The 17,417-nt window shown below is 37.5% G+C and overlaps 1 protein-coding gene across 12 annotated transcripts in view; it reads left to right on the top strand.

The window, feature by feature from the left end:
• Positions 1-17,417, top strand: part of AKAP13 (A-kinase anchoring protein 13) — a 351,713-nt gene that overhangs the window by 260,902 nt on the left and 73,394 nt on the right. For 7 of the 12 annotated variants that reach the window (XM_057541948.1, XM_057541946.1, XM_057541944.1 and 4 more), the window contains exons 10-13: positions 589-725; positions 10,633-11,003; positions 13,224-13,277; positions 16,490-16,555. In XM_057541948.1, coding sequence (XP_057397931.1) covers positions 589-725; positions 10,633-11,003; positions 13,224-13,277; positions 16,490-16,555 — 628 coding nt within the window. The remainder of the gene's footprint in view (positions 1-588; positions 726-10,632; positions 11,004-13,223; positions 13,278-16,489; positions 16,556-17,417) is intronic. The other 5 variants (XM_057541952.1, XM_057541951.1, XM_057541953.1 and 2 more) reach the window with 2 other exon arrangements.

Here is a 17,417-nt window from a genome sequence, read left to right as displayed (position 1 = left end):
AGCTGAAAACAGATTCTAGATTATATATTTTTCTTCATCACATTATTCATCCAATGTCAGATCTATTTAAGGTAGGAGAATTTAAATAGTTATATTTCTGGTATTGCTTAATAGAACCTGTGAGTTTAATACACTGATACGTTTTATTAGTTATGCTCCCCCTTTGTCTTTTATCTCGGTATTTTGATAAAGTAACAAGTTTCCAGAAAGAACTTAAGTCTCAAAACAGAAATTGCCCACAAACCCTATCACATAGTTTCCTAATAAGGAACTTCTGATTTTGGTAGCAAAAGAAATAAATTCTGTAACTACCGGGAGGAAAAGATCATTATTTAAATACCTAGGTGGAATTATGATTCTAAATCATTGTTTTATCTTTCTGTACCTGTGGTTTACATGACAAACTCATGGTTGTCCTGTAGTAACTGTATCAACTGAGAATTGAAAGCTAGTAATTCGACTGTGTCCTTTACAGCTTCTTAGTATGAGGAGGGAGGGGGATTGATCAGTTGGTTGATTTAAAAGGCTGGAATGAAAAGAAACTGATTTTTTTTTTAAAGCAGTGGTTGAATAAATTTTCTTTTTCAGAATGTGATAACTTCCTGGATGTTGGATTGAGCAGAGAGTGTGCCTCAAAACAAGGTGTCCTTAAAAGAGAATCTGGGAGCGATTCTGACCTCTTCCACTCACCCAGTGAAGAAGTGGACAGCATTATCTTCTCCAAGGTACTGTTGGCCTCAGTGTGTGACTCCTACTAGCCTTATAGGGCTTCTCTTCAGGTCTTAGAGAAGTGTAAATGCTCCCTTTCAGAGAATGAAGCTCCAGGTTGCCAGGCCTTAGAAAGAGGCCTTGGCCACTTTATTTTCTGTACAATCATGGCTGGTTACATGCAGGTTTTGAAACTCACATTGAAGCCTAAAGAAATGGAACTTCCTTTAATGTGAATTAAATCAGATGACAGTGAATACTTCTCAGGGGGCAGGAAGGAACCACAGCTCAGACTGTATGACATCATGTGTATAAACTAACCACAGAGCCTTCTGATTAATGTGTTTAGGCCTGAAGCTCGCTGCTGAGCTTGGTGATGTCACCCGTCCTCATCGAGCCTGCTTCATTGGAAGTTTCTAGAGCTCTGCTCAGGAATCCAAGCTTTCTCACTAGTGAAAAGCCAAGCCCATCCACATGAATCACCTCGTGTTTTCATATAATTTGAGGCTCTAAGAGAGTGGTGGGGGTGGGGGGGGTTGCTTTCTTTTGCTTATGTTTGTATCTAGTTGCAGCAAGGTTGGTTTTGTCTCCTAAGAAGAATAGAGGCCTTTCCCACAGCAGGATCAGCAAATGGTACTCAGTTATATGCCACAAGTGCTTGTCTTTATAATAGAGAGTGGTTGAGGGGGCAGAAACAAGGCAGCTGTGCAGACGCCTTTGTGAGGGTTCACGATGACTTTGGAGAAGTGATGAGAGCAGTTGGGTTAGTGGCTGATTAGGTTCTCCAAGGCAGCGTGATGATGCTGGATTTAAAAGTTACGCTAGAAGAAGGCTTACCGTTCTGGGCTTACCGTTCTGGGACTCTGGTCTGGAATGTATTTAAGCCTCTGTGCATTTACTTTCACTTTCCCTTCATTTTTGCTCAGCGGCTCTCATATGGCCGCTTGGCCTCCCCTCGCCCTTTTCCTCGTTCCTTTTCCTTGTGGTCATTGTCTTCCAGAGGGCCTTGGAAAGACTCATGGAATTGTTACTCATAGAAGGGATTCTGTAAAGTAAAAAGTCCACACAACTTGGAGGATCTGTCCTTCTCTGAAGTTATTTAGGGAGAGGGACACCAATATGATCTTTTTTTTTTAACCAACAGAATTTAGGTAATTTCCACTGTGATTCTGAGGTTTTCTTTGTAAGGACTCCTAAAGTGTCTGCCTCCCCCCAAGGGGAATACCATTCCAAAGGTGCATGTCTTTAAAAATGTATTGCTTTTGTCTGAGATAAATAGATTAGATAATATATCTAAGTTCCAGCTTTAAAACAGTCATCAGTAATCACTGAAGCTGGGTCATGGATGCATGAGGATTTGTTAAACATTTATATATGTGTGAAAATTTTCTTAGTTAGAAATTTTTAACAAATTGCAAAGTCTCTGTTAAGAAATAATTGCTTGAACCTCCTAGGTGCGTGACAGCTTGCCCTGGGTGTTACCATCTCTGCAGAATGATAGTTATTTCTGGTTACTAAATTGAATGATTTTCCTAGCTAAGGAGAATTAGAATTTACTGCATTTTACCTAATTATTCAAACTGCCAAAAGCACTTAGGAGATTGTTCATACAAATGGCCAGTGCTAGATTTGGCAGTTTTTTCAGGATGACTGGACAGACACAATTTTTAAAGGTTGCAGCATATCTCTGAATAAACTTTTACCAACATTTCATACTGGGGTGCCTCAGGAAGTCTAGAAATGGCGATGCACTTTCACCTCTTCATGCTGACAGAAGAATGTCTGATGGCCTGGGGCGAGATTTGGAGGGTCCTTCCTCTTAGTGTCTCCGCTCTACCACGGTTGTTAGTGACAGAGAGGTTTTGCAATAATGTTTTCTCTAGCATTCATAAAACCAAGGGTTTACATGTGAAAGGAAAAGGAGACAGACAGACTCATGTGTACAAGATGCTTACTTTATACTAGGCACTGAACAGAATTTTTTACGCATGTGATCACATTTCATGCTCCCAGCAACCCTGCAAGGTGGGTGGTCTTATCTTCATTATACTCCTGAGGAAATAGAGGCTCTGATTGGTAAAGAAGTTTACTCAAAATTACTCAGCTGGTAAGTAACAAAATTGAGATTTGTACCTAGCCCTAACTCTGAAATCTGTTCATTTTCTGTTATTTTGCTCTCAACCTCCAGACACCTGCATTAATAACCAGTGCTTTATATAGAAGCATGGCAGTGGCAGACAGGCCATCATCTACTTCCTTAAAAGCCTTCCTCTGTGGTCATCCACACAACATGTACTGTGAAACATCGGACTGTCCCGGAGTTTCTTCTCAGGCTCCAGCCCTCCCACTCTCCCTTCTCTAAAAAATAATCTGTAGGCAAGGCATTGCAACATCCTTTTCTGTGAACCATGAGTCGTGCGTTAGGTCACTTCCTGCAGCCACTTGTGTGACTCTGGCCTTAACAGAGGTCTCTTTAACATTAGCCTGCGGCGTTTGTCAGAACTTTCCACTTAATCTTATGTTTCCACTCAGTATGCCTGCCTCCTGGCAAGTATGACTCTTTGGTGAGTGTTGTGAGCTTCATGTTTATTCTTATGGATATTTGCTCGTTTCTAAGTTCTTTCTTTTCCATAGATCAACAGCATAAAATTTAAATTTTGTTTTTAACGTGAGAAGAAATCCTAGGACGCTTTCTGGCACTAGCTAAGAAGGATAATTGAAGGCCACAGAAAATACTAATAGTTGCTGCCTCTTTTCCCAGAGATAAAGTAAAGCCCTTACACCTTGTTTTTTCCTCCAAGTTATAAGACATATCCACAATTGATTAAGAAAATCAAAATAACTCCCCTAAGATGCTAACCCTTAAAGGAAAATCCTTTATTTCATATGCTGTAGTTTGCTCTCAGGTACTTAAAAGCCTTCCTCTGTGGTCATCCACACAACATGTACTGTGAAACATCAAGCCAAAAATTTACCTTTTATTTTAAACTTTTAGAGATAAAAGTAAATATGTTTACAGAATCCAAATTAGAAAAACTATAATCACTTATGCATAAGTACTGAAATTATTGTAATTTCAGAACTGTGAATCAGGGCTGATGCTTGCTATCAGATACTTAAATAAAGTATTGCACATAAATGGATTAAGTGATTGGCATACATTAGGATTTTAAAATATGAGCTTTTATTTTCAAGGCACATGGCAGAGTGCCCTGTGTATAATATAATAGACAATAATTTATAAGTATTTGACGAGCAAATGAGTGAAAATGAAAGGACTAGTATTTTGGCAATATTAAGCATGATTCCTTCAGGTGTAGTAATAAGGTATAAACTGCATAGCTATTTCTATATTTCTATGTATGTAAGTGTATATAATGTTTACACCTCTCTATATACATATCTATATCATACCTATATGGTATAACGCTGGTTAAGAAAGCCAATCAGGCATTTTTTTCCCCAACATTTTATTTTAAAAATTCTGAAACAGAAAAGTTAGAAGAATTGTGCAGTGAACATCCACCACCTAAATTCTGCAACTAACTTTTTATTATATTTGCTTTGTTACATAGTTATGCATCTGTCTCTCATTCTTCCACCCACCAGTTCATCTAATTTCTTTGATGCACTTCAAAATAACTTACAGATATCAATACACTTCACCCCTAAATACTTAGAATTCAGTATTTGTTTATAGGGTTGTTGGGTTTTTTTTAATAAAATTTACATACAATGAAGTATGCAGTCTCAAGAGTACCATTCAATGACTCCCCCCCCCCAACTTAATTGAGTTATAATTGACAAATAAAAATCATATATATTTGAGGTGTATGACATGTTGTTTTTATATATATATATAAATGCACATATATATAATACTTATATACATATACATATATACATACATACTTGTGAAGTGATTACCACAATCAGGGTAACTAACATATCTGTCACCTCACATAGTTACTTTTTATGTGTGTGGTGAAAACACTTGAGATTTACTTTCTTGGCAGATTTCAAGGATACAGTGCCTTATTATTAACTATAGTGACCATGGTGTATATTAGGTCTCCAGAACTTACTCATCTCGTAACTGAAAGTATGTTCCCTTTGACTAACATCTTCCCATTTCCCCCACCCCTCCAGGCCCCGGTAACCACCATTATACTCCCTGTTACTATGAGTTTGACATTTTTAGATTTCACATTTAAGTGAGATCGCGCAGTATTTGTCTTTCTGTGTCTGGCTTATTTCACTTAGCACGATGCCCTCAAGATGCATCCATGTTATCGCAAATGGCAGGATTTCCTTCTTTTTCAAGGCTGAATAATTCTATATCCATTCATCTGTCAGTGGACACTTAGGATATTTCCATATGTTGGCTACTGTCAATAATGCTGCTTTGAACATGGGAGTGCACATATCTCTTCAAGACAGTGACTTTATTTCCTTTGGATATATACCCAGATGTGGGATTGCTGGATCATATATGGCAGTTAGTCCTGCCTTTAATTTTTTGAGGAACCTCCATACTGTTTTCCATAACAGCTGTACCTCAGTGACCTTTGATTAATGCATTCACCCATCTTTGTAACCTAAACCCCCATAAGGATATATCACTTTGGAAAGTTTTCTCATGCCCCTTCCCAAGTCTGTCTCCTCTCTAGCCCACTAGAGGCAGCAACTGTTCTAATTTTTTCTACCACAGGTTAATTTTTCCTATTTCAGAACTTCATATAAATGAAATATAAATATTATCATTCCTCTTAAATAAATACCCAGGAGTGGAATTTCTGGATCATATCGTAAGTGTAGGTTTAGTTTTATAAGAAATTGCCAGACCTTTTTCCAAAGTGGTTGTACCATTTTTTATTCTCAACAGCAAGAATGAGAATTATAGTGGCACCACGTCCTTACCAACATGTATAATTGTTTTGTTTTGCTTTGACTTTAGCATTTCTGGTGTGCATGTAGTGGTATCTCACTATGTTTCTGATTTGCTTTTCCTTGACACCTAATGATTATGTTAAACACATTTTCATGTGTTTATTGGCCACTTGTGTGTATCTTCCTTTATGGAATGTCTGTTGATCTCTTTTGCCCATTAAAAAAATTAGATCATTTGTCTTTTTGTTGTTGAGAAGTAGAAATTCTATATATGTATCCTGGTTACCAGTCCTTTGTTAGATTTACGTTTTGAAAATATTTTCTTCCACTCTATGGCTGCCTCTTCACTTTGATAATTATGTCTTGATGCACTGAATTTTTAAAATTTTGATGAAGTGTAACTTATCACATTTTTATAGTTATTGCTACCTGTGTCCTATCTTGCTATTGATTTGTCTGCCCCCAGCTGCAGTAACAGCTCTGTAGTTTTTAGCAATAGGATTGACTCCTAGCTGTACCTAGAATCACCTGGAGAGCTTGAAGAAGAAGAACAAGAAGAAGAAGAAGGGAAAAAGACAAAGACAAAAAGTCTGCCCCTTACTCCAGATCAGTTAAATTAGAAACTTGAGTTTATTATGTAACCTCACTGAGCTTCAGTTTTCTCATCTATAAAATGGGAATAAGAATAGCTACTAAATCAAATAGTTGTGAGGATTAAAAGAAATCATACATCGAAATCACTTAGTATAGAGGCCCACACATGGTGAGTATCCAGTAAATAAGTATTATTCAAATTTATATAATAGCTATACTGCACATATATTTAAGTAATAGATTCTCTCAAGCTTTATATAAACATCATCATTTGTTTTGGACTTTTACATTAACTTTTACTTATGTAATTATTTTGTAATTTCATTCTCCCTAGTTTATTTGGCCTTAAATTAAGCAAACCCAAGTATCCTTGGGTCACTCTGTTGGACTCAGCCCCTGCCCCTGAAGCCAGAACTGTCTGTGTAAGGCTAGTGTTGGAAAGACCAGCCACTCTCACACCTTTGTAGTGCTCAGAGGGCATTCTCTCTGACGCCTATCGGGTTTTTCTAGCCTGATAACCATTTGCAGATTTTCAAAATTTTATAAACCCCAAGGAGAGAGAAGCTGATGGTAGAGATGATAGTTTTTTGTGTGTGTTCCCATCCTCCTGTATGCAGGAGGGAAACCAATTATGAAAACTCAAGAGAGGAAGGATTTGTGTGTCAGTCTCAGGTACAGACTTGGTCTTAGTTTCCCTAGTATGCTTGCTGTCTCGCATACATACGTGACTCCCAACCACCCCTTCTCTCCTGTTTCCACCTTTTAACATCTCTTCTACTTCTCTGCCCTAACCCAGTCTTAATACTCATCACAATTGTGTTTTGGCCATTTGTTTATAAGAATGAAAAAATATATATACATATATTTTCATTCTTATATATATTTATATATAAATGCATAAGTATTCATATAAATATATATTTATATTACATATATATATATATATATATATATATATATATATATATACATATATATACATATGGGACTTGGGATATTATTCCTGATTGTCTGGAGGAATGGCGCCGTGGGATCAGTTTAACTAGTACATTTGATTTACATGGATTCAAAACTAAGTTTTAAAAAATGTGTTAGTTTAACTGATCCCATGGCACCATTCCTCCAGACAATCAGGAATAATTTCCTAAGTCTTGAAAGTCGTTTAATTAGCAGACATTTTAAGAGAAAAGACCTCTCTGAAGAAAGACTGACACATAACTCAAAAACTCTTAAGAGGAGCTTCAAATATTAGGCATGGAACATTCTGTGTATGTCAGAAGCCATTGTTTTTTTCCCTTTCTAATATATATAAATGAAAAAACAGTATCCCCCAAGATCTGGTACTTTTTTGAGAAGGGAGGAAAATGGTGGAAGTAGTAGTTCTCACATCTGTTATTTGGCAGATATCTCTAAGAACTTTAGCACTAACAAATTCAGGGACTGGAAAGGGAACATTGCAAAAACAGTTCAAAAGTTTTAAAAACCTGCTTTCCTTCTTTCCTCTGTTATCCATGATTTAAATGGACAATACTTTTCAACAGACGTTATATTAATTTCTAACCTTTAGATCTAAAGATCATCATGTGACTTATCCATAGACACATACCTAGCTATAGAAAGGCTACGACCGTACTCCGGGTTTGAGTTCTCATTACACCACTGACTACTTTCTAGTCTGCAAAGGTAGTGTAAAGATGTGATGAAGTTGGGAAATTCTTTTGAGAACGCTAAAAAAAAACTTGGAAAAAAGTAATTTAGAGCCTTCTTTAGGTTCAATCTAAAGTTAGAACCATTTGCCTCAGTACTTAATAAATGAGCTCAGTCTTAGTTTCTGAATTTGTCCTATTTTTCCCTTTTCAGATAATAAATGCTAGCTCACAAAAATACTTGAGTGTAAGAATATTATACTGTGTGAACCTAATTCTTAAATCAGGATCAGGAATGCAAAGCTAAAGAAATCACGTGTTACTATGAAAAAACTCCCAGATCTTTTATTTTGTGTTTTTTGTTTTTTTTAAAAATCAGAGTTAAAAGTACACACCAAGAAATGCCATAGCACACACAGGGAACAAGGCTATGTTGAGGCTGTATGCTAGGCAGATTTCTCCTTTTTACAGAGAAATACCTGTTCTACCATCTGCAAGTCATTTTCACACTGGGAAGAGCTAACTTGTATGAAGAATGTGTGATAAATGGAAACTTCAGCTCAAAAGCTTTCATATCTTTTGAAGCCTTGCCTGTGTGTTTTAAAACAGGCTCGTCACACATTTTGCTTTTTTGATGCCCATTCTGCTTGTCCCTTGGTATTGTTTGGAGAATTAGACATTTAGGCAGCTTTAGGCAGCTTTAGGCAGCTTTAGTTTCCCGGGGCCGCTGTAACCAATTACCACAAATTTGGTGGCTTGAAACAATATAAATTTATTCTTTCATAGTTCTGGAGGCAGGAGGTCCTAAAAGCAGTGTATCAGAGGGGCTGCTGTCTCTGCTTATAAGGACACCACTCCTTTTGGGTTCACGAACCACCCTAGTGTAATATGACCTCATCTTAACTAATAACATTTGCAAAGACTCAACCAAATAAGGTCACATTCCGAAAAGGATGTGAATTTGCGGAGGACACTACTATTCAACACAGTACAGTGAAAAAGCAAAGACATCCTAAAAGTGTATTCTAAAGTTGGTATTCATGACCATTTATAGTCTCCCTTTCTGTGGAGAGTGGCCCCAGGAATAGAAACTTTAGGATGTCCAGGTCAATCCTCACTAACTTAAAAGAAGTCATCAATAATTTTATTTTAAAACAAGACCTACCCTGTTTTAGAATCTACTTGGTAAAGCATATAGTTTTATTTTACAGTGTGGCCCAGTGAAGGGAACACTGAGGACTTTTCTGATATTGACTTTGAGATCTTATCCTTACAGAGTGGTTTCTTTTTTTTTTTTTTTAAGGTGATCTTATCCTTACAGGGTTGGTTTTCTTTTTTTTAAGATAACAGAACAGGGCAGTTTAAAAGTTGAAATCAACCTCCGTTCAAATCTTGCTTCTCCTGTACTTGGGGGGGTGGGGGAGCCCAGGAGACAGTCTGGGCCTCAGATTTCTGACTGTCCAATGGTCCCCTCGTATCTTTCCCTAACTCATCGTTTAAAGAGCAATTAACGTAGGAAACTGGATTCTACAGGGTGGGAAAAAAAGCTCATATGAGCTTGTGAGATCCAGCCCCAGCGGTATAAAGAATGCTTTCAGAAGGTAGAGTGCTTTTGCAGTGTTATGTTAAGCCTTTAAAGTGGCACTCCCTTTAGTATGGGAGTTGTTTTCTGTTTCAAAGCTAACAGGGCTCATTAGTTTCCATAATTTTTAAAATCTTTCTTGAAGAACTGTAAGTTTCTTTACTCCTAATTAAAACTGAGTAGACTGACTAATTAGGGAAATACTGTGAAGGGGGGAAAAAAAATCAGAGAATACCTTTCTCTATTCCCTGCTCCCTATCCCATAAGAACGCAAAATAAAGGTATTAAGATAGTACAGTGCCCACATCTGTAACTCAGAATGTGAGCATGTGTCTTTTTAGACACTTTACTTATCTTTTGGATAAATTTATTTTTTGAATGCCATCACGCTTACCTTTCCCTCACCCATCAAATTATGTGTTCTGGTGTCTTTCAGCACTTAGAGAATGTCAAGCTACTGGGATCCAAATGGCACAATTCCTGTTAGGCTCTAGAAGTTGGCCAGGGAAAGCGTATCATCACTTTATCAAAGGCTGCATTGCCAAGACTGATGATTTTATGTACAGTTTGGCTCGATAAAACTCAGCCAGTACTCAGTTAAAGGAAAAAAGGGGATAGATTTCTTGCATTTAGGTGTTCGTGGCCAGAATTTGGGCATTTGTGGCAGACTTTAGGTGGGATAATAAGCTCTTCTGCATTTTTCAAAATGCTACTGAAAACAATTAGACTTACTTTTGGAATATAAACTTCAGTATATCACTGTTGTAGCCAAGCACACTACCTTGTTTTCAGTTAAGGCTTGTAAACAAAACAAAACAAAACAAAAAAACCCTAAACTTTATATGGTATGAATTTAGAGTTTTCATAAGCAGAAACCTCAGAGACATAGTTTCCCTTCATTTCAGTTGATGGTATTGACTGAAAAAAACTGACTTGAATTAGATCTGTTCCTCTGTAAGAAAGGGAAAATGATGTACTTCCCATCTAGCACCTCTAGTAAAAGGGTAAAAAGAGCATAGACCTCGACCCTACCTTTACTGGAGGCTGTTTGAATCCATCTGTGATCATACTTTAAGAAAGAAATCTGTTTGAAGCCAACTGTGATCTTGCCTGTCCTACCCACTGTAAAGGCATTGGCTCGATGGGGAATAACAGAGAGCTGTCTGCTTGGTCCTGCCATTTCCAACCATACGTGCTTTCTCTCCATTACAGCCTGAGGAAGAACAGTTGGCCTGTGATATCACTGGATCCAGTTCCTCCACCGATGACACAGCGTCCTTGGATCGACATTCTTCTCATGGCAGTGATGTGTCCCTCCCCCAGATTTCAAATTTGAACAGGTCCAGAGACCAACAATGTCTTGATGGTTTCTACAACCATGGGGTGGGAGCTGAGGGTCGAGAGAGTGAGAGTGAGCCTGCTGGCTCCGGTGAGATGGAAGAGGAGGAGATGGACAGCATCACCGAAGTGCCTGCGAACTGCTCTGTCCTGAGGAGCTCTATGCGCTCTCTGTCCCCTTTCCGGAGGCACAGCTGGGGTCCTGGGAAGAACGCAGCCAGTGACGCAGAAATGAACCAGCGGAGGTGAGACGGCAGGCTGTTTGTCTAGTCTCTCAGTGTCTGCTTGCTTTTGATTTGGTGTTATTAGTAAAAGATTTTAGGGGACCCCATGGTATAGAAGAAAGAATATAGGCTTTGGAATCAGGAAAATCTGTGTTCAAACTCTAGCTCTATAACTTACTATGTGAATAACCTTGGCAAGTTACTTGACCCTTCTGAGCTTTAACTTTCTCATCTGTAAAACACTTGCCTTTCAGAATATTTGTAATAATAAAGATTACAAGTGAAGTATGTCAGTCACGTGGGTGTTTAATAAATGGTAGCATTTTTTCAGACCAGATTTGTTTATGAAATTCAGAAATTAGAAAATTTGGGGGGGAATAGTTTCATGTCAATTTTGAATTAAGAAATAAACATGAACTCTTACAGTCTCAACACATCTAAGTCTTCACAGTGCTTCATAGAAATTGCCATCTGTTTCTAGTGCAGAGAGTTTTGATGAAGTCTAAATTACCAGTGTTTAATCCTTAAGAGATCATAATAATCATTCAATTGTTGCTATTTTTCCATGTATCACTCAGTCTTGGGGCTCTCTTGTAAGTGCCACCCAGTCTCATACCTTCAGTTTGGAAGCAGGCTATAAGAAAAGTTGGATTGGCTTCTGACCATTGGCTGCCTAGATGAATTTAAGCAGATGGCTTTAAGTGTAAAGAACAAGTGCCATGATGCCTACTGTATGTACAAAGGTGTGCCTGCTCCAAAGCTGCTTTCTTAATGAGGACAAGCAGCCAGGGGAGGAGGCTGACAGTTGTAAAACAATCGATATAAACGGTTCACCAGCAGCAGTTACTGGTTTGTTTGCTTTTTAAAAATTCCTTGACCTCCTAATATTTTGGCTCATAGCTATAAGTACATGTAATCTGATCACATTCACTCACTCATTTATTCTTTTATTCGGCCAACATATATTAAGCACCGCCTGCATGTCAGGCATTTCTACGTTCTGGAGACCCAGAGGTGAACAAAGTCCCTGCCTTCATCATACCTTATACCTTCCTGACTTGCTACCCTTTTCAGATTCTTTTAATAACACATTGTCTCATGTAATTTTGCAACCTCTTCATGAGTCAGGTGGGATTAACCCCATTTTTGCAGATGAGACTCTGCAGGTAGTTTATATCATTTACCCAAGGTCAGTGGGATCCAGGTTTCCAGTTTCCTGGTCAGGCGCTCTTTCTACAACTCCGTATTATTCTGTGGTGGAGTTCAGGATGCTAAGCTTAAAAATAAGCGGTTGCTTTATCTGATGGGCAGTTTTTATATATATTTGAAATCCTAGATTATGTAAAAAGCAGTTTCTAAAAGCTTTCCTTCCCAGCTTTATTCAAGCTGTACTTTTTTTTTTTTTTTTTTTTTTTTAAGCATTCACACCGCAAGAAAAAATAAGGTTGGGGGAATGATCCCTACAGCCAGAATTCCCTTCCTGAAGCAAGAGAAGCTTCTTGACAGGATATACTTGTCTTAGATGATGACAACATTGAGAAATGAGGATTTATTTTATATATAATCTGTTTTCCTTTATAAACCACTATGGATCCCTTTGCCATGACTTTGATTTCCGAGCTAGATGTGCCTTCATGGGTCATGTAGCTCCAATGAGGAAATTGAAGCTCAGATTAAATGATTTTGCCCAAGATTACATGGTGATTTTAGGACTGAGCTAAGATTAGAACCGTATCACCTAAATTGTTTATATTTTCAACCTATGTGATACCATGGAATCTCCTGTTTGAGGTTATCATTAAGGATTGCTTAGCACCCCTGTCCCAGTACCTCTGGAGATAATGGAATGAGAGTTAGGGTTCACTTTAATTAGTTTGACTAATTCTTATAGTATTATCTGCATATAGTGTGACCTGAATTGTAGAGTCTTAAGAAAACCCTTTTAAAGTTTTGAATGGCCTTTTTTAAAAATCCTTTTACTTTTATAATTTAATAAACCTCATTCTTGGTCACCTGATTAACTCCTTGGAGCAAGGAGGGAGCAAAGTAGCCCTTCTCAGAAATTATCAGGCCTTTTTGGTCATAATATTTTCCTGATTCCACATTCTTTCATTCCCTTACTCCCTGAACTATTTCTCTTTGGAGATTGTGTCTCTTCCCAGTGTGATGTCTGTATGTTTCATGCATTTGTATCCATTTTATTTCAACTCGACACTGACCTCTTCCACCATTCATTTTCAGTTCAATGCGAGTTCTTGGGGATGTTGTCAGGAGACCTCCCATTCATAGGAGAAGGTACAGAGCTCACTAACTTGATGGACTAACTGTTTGCCTTTGAGCTTATACTAACAAGCATCTCATTCTGCTTCATCTGTGATTAAACAGTCTATTTTTAAATAATGTCATGTCTGCTTCAGACAAATAAAATACAGGTACTTATTAATTGCTAATGTCCATTCCATATGAAATGGTTTCTCGAATTTGAAGTTTTTTCGTATTCTACTTTTATTTTTTGAAAAACAGTTTAAAAAATATTTTTTCCATCTTGTGCTTTTTGGCGTTCAGATAATTTTGATAATAGGGTCTCCCCAGCTTTATCCAGGAGAATTCAAAGAAGTGTCTGCTGTGCCTATGTAATGGACCCTGGGGAGTACTTTTTCTTTCTTTCCAAAAAAAGGGGAAGAACCAGAAACATGAGTGTGCTCATGTACAGGCCCTAAAATATTTTCAACATGTTCTTTAATAATGTGATGAAAGCCTGTCTTCCTAGGCCACCTGGCACTCTCCATTCCACTGCTGATGTGGTCATTCCTTAAAGCAAGTAAGAGGCATCAGCTGATTTCTCAGAGGCCCTCTCAGTCTTTCAATTCCTTAATTATTTTTTGTCATGTAAAATTTTGAAGCTAAAAATTACAGTGATTTATAAGCTGAAAAGTCATTTCTAGCCAGAAAGTGCTGATTTGCTTTAAATTGTTCGAATGCTGAGTTTTGTTTTATATTTACCATACAGAAGTCATTTGTGACTTTTTCTTCCCTTGTTTGGAAAAAAATTTAGAAATCTAAGAACGATGGTTTGATTACTGTTAGTGTCTCGTATTAGGAGACACTTGTAAAGAGGTATTTTTAACTATTAGCTGAAGCTGTTTGTTGGGAAGCAGGCAAATAACAGTCTTTCTTTCCCACTTCATCTTTTTCAAGTAGGTGTTTCCTTTAATTCCAGATTTTAGGCAGAGAGTTGAGCTCAAATACAAATGTTCTCATGAATCTTAGATAATCATGAACCGGGTTAAGTTTTTCTCCAGGGAAACAGGTTGTTAAATGCCTTTTTCAGTAGAAGTATCTAAAACCTTTAGAGATATATTTGTCTGACTTTCTTTTAAACTCTTCAGTATGGACTTATTAAAATCATGCACTGGATGACACTGGAAGATGACAAGTTGCTGGATGCAGTCCAGGTTAGCATGTAGAAACAGCCATCACAGCGGCTCCAGTGACGGTTTCATCCCTAGTCACATTTCTGTACGAAGAACATGGGTTATAATTTTAAATTTTGTATTAAGCCTTAGCTACTAAAATTGAAACATTCCAACAAGTATTAAAAGGTGGGGGGAGCGGGATACTTGTTTTTGTTTTTTTAAATCTGGAACTACTAAATCTCAAAATAAAGCTAAAGAACCATGAATTGTTACCTCCCCCCAGTTGAGGAATTGAGGAAATTAGGATGCTCTCAAAAATACTCTTAGTTGTGAAAGGAATTTTCTGCTACTGTAGGACCATCTGCAGCTTCCTTCCTGAATCCTTAGAAAAGCTTTTCAGATGCGGTTTCTGGCTCCCTGTTGTTCTTCGTTCTCTTCATCCTAAATTTCATCCCAGTCTCTCACATCATTGTCATTTTCTGAGAGTAAAGGGAAGTTTAAATCTGTAGAAAGAAAGACATTATTTTAGTTTTAATGAATGATAAATCGGCAAAATATATTCAGTCACTAATTTTTTCTACGTTCTGTTTTTAATAAATTGGCTATTTAGGCATAATGTGCCTTTTTATTAACAGTTTAGAGATATCAAATTAAGTTAATTTTCAAAGAATGGACTTCTGAATCTCATGTGTGTCTGCAAACTATATCAAGTCTTGCTTCCCTCCCACAAGTAAATTATAAGTCAGTCTGGTCTTGCTTAGCAGACTAGTAGAGACATGTCTCAGGTGTGTATTTCCACTATCTGCTTTTGCACTTGTGAGCTTTGTACTATTAATTTAATCTGATTTAAAATGTTTTACCATTTAAATTATTTTTTAATGATATTATTTTTAAGATTTACTTTTAGAGGATCCATAGAGGTAGCTCATATTTATTCTCCCACCATTTTCCTTGTCTTTTTTCGTCTGTCAAAAACCTCCCACTTGTCAACAAAACAGAGTTATCAGCTGTATTCAAGACGAAAGTGGGTTTTTTTGGTGTCTGTAGGTCTTCCCATTTGAAGGTTCAGGAAGCTGATTGGTTTTACTGTTATCCCCCTTCTTAAAACAATGTCACTGAGGACCTTAAGGCCAAAATAGTAGCAGTGTTATTTTTTAAATGATAGCTTTTGTTAATCAGAAATCCTCTCCTGTGGATGCAGCTCCTTTCACAGAGTATCTGATATTTTGAATTGGTTATTTTCTGGCTGGTTATGTTTACTTAGCATTTCCAACCCCAGATTTTCTGTTCTTGCTGCTTGAGAATAAATATCAGTGCTGAGATAGTCAAGGAAATAGATGATCAAGTGGATTTTTTTAAATCTTGTGGGAAAGTGGATACAAACCTAAAATTAAGAGACACATTGCTCACTCAGTACTATAAAATTCCTTTTCTTTTTAAGGAAAGAAATCCCTTCGTTATCATTAAAATACAAGGAAACAGGATCATTGTTATATGCTTTATCTTTAGCATAGAAGCCTGGTGAATAGGGTTTGAAGGTGAATCTAAGTGTTGATTGGTTATCATTATGAAAGATATATGAATTGTCTGGCTTAGATGGATCCCTAATGGAAACATGAAAAGAACTGATGACTCAGTGAGCCTACCCTAGTGCAGTTTGTCATCGTTCCTTTTAGTTAAGGATTAGAGATACTGGGGTAAGGGAGTTGGAGGAGTGGTGGGATGTATAGAGAGATTGTCCCCAGTAGTGGAGGTTGGAACAAAGAAGAAGCCACACGTAGGGTGGATTCTCTGTTCAGGGTTCGCTAGGAGGAATTCTTGGTTTTCCAAGATTGGGCTTGTTATCCTGTAAAGAATTCACGTAGTCATTTCCAGCACATTATGTAGATGGACATCAGTAGAACAATTTTAAGTTTCCGTGTTTTTTGTTCCAGCCATTTTCTAAGTTCTAAATCAATGTTACATTCCTAATTTTTCGATAATCAGATAAATCCGTCTGTCTCTAACCATGCCCTTTCTTTTTAAACCCAATAATCCCATCCCTGTTTCCTCTTCTTCCGTTTCTGTTTCTTCCCTTGATGTCATCCCCAGTATGAGCTGGTGTCCCTCTGGTGTGCAATACTCTGCTGCCCTGAGCGCTGACTTTAATTACAGAAGGTATGGTATTGTTATGTGTCCAGCCACCAAAGGGGGAATCATAAAATATGGCACTTGAGCTTTTGGCTTGGAGCTGGCTTCTGTGTGGCTGGAATGCATATGGCAGCCTGCTTTGTCTGTGAGCACAGTGTTGTGCCACCTCTGCTGTGGGCACCACTGATCCAGTTGAAGCGGTCCAGCCTAGGAGTTGGATGGTGTACCCTGATGCATCCTTTTTGGCTCAAGTGGCTATAGATTTGGTGTTTCCTGCACAGACTTGTCTCCGTGGTATGATAAATCAGTTTTCTGTTTGTTTTGATCTGTCCTAATTCCCAGATCCTAGGAATTCCTACATCCTGCGGAAAACAATAACACAAACAAGGCAGCTAATAAGATGCACTCATCTTTTTACACTTCCAAATCCACCAATCTCTTTATTTATTTTTTTAACATTTTTATGGGAGCATAATTGCTTTACAGTGTTGTGTTAGTTGCTGCTGTATAACAAAGTGACCAAAGACCACCAATCTGTTTAGATTTCAAGCTCACAGATTCCTCATCATTACATATTCTTCTCTCAACTAAGCAGCCAGATTTAATTACTAAAACATTTTCAGGTTTAAATTTTGTGGTAAGCATAGATCTGGCTTTCCCAGGCTTTACAAATAATTCATAATAGAAAACTAAATTTCTTCACTTAGTCTGTCTTCTTATCCCTGCTATGAGTTTTACAGAGACATTTACGTGTAGTTAGTCATGATTTCTATTGTCATATTGAAATAAGAAAAACAAAATCCATTGCTTAATTTACTCAAGAAAATAGAGGCATACGGTTTCAGTTCATAGTAAGTAATTCATGGGGAAAAAGAGCAAATAGAAACCC

This window comes from Balaenoptera acutorostrata, chromosome 3 (genome assembly GCF_949987535.1).
Source record: "Balaenoptera acutorostrata chromosome 3, mBalAcu1.1, whole genome shotgun sequence".
Taxonomy (NCBI): Eukaryota; Metazoa; Chordata; class Mammalia; order Artiodactyla; family Balaenopteridae; genus Balaenoptera; species Balaenoptera acutorostrata.
Note: the sequence above shows the minus strand (reverse complement) of the source record. Positions and strands in the feature narration are given on the sequence as shown.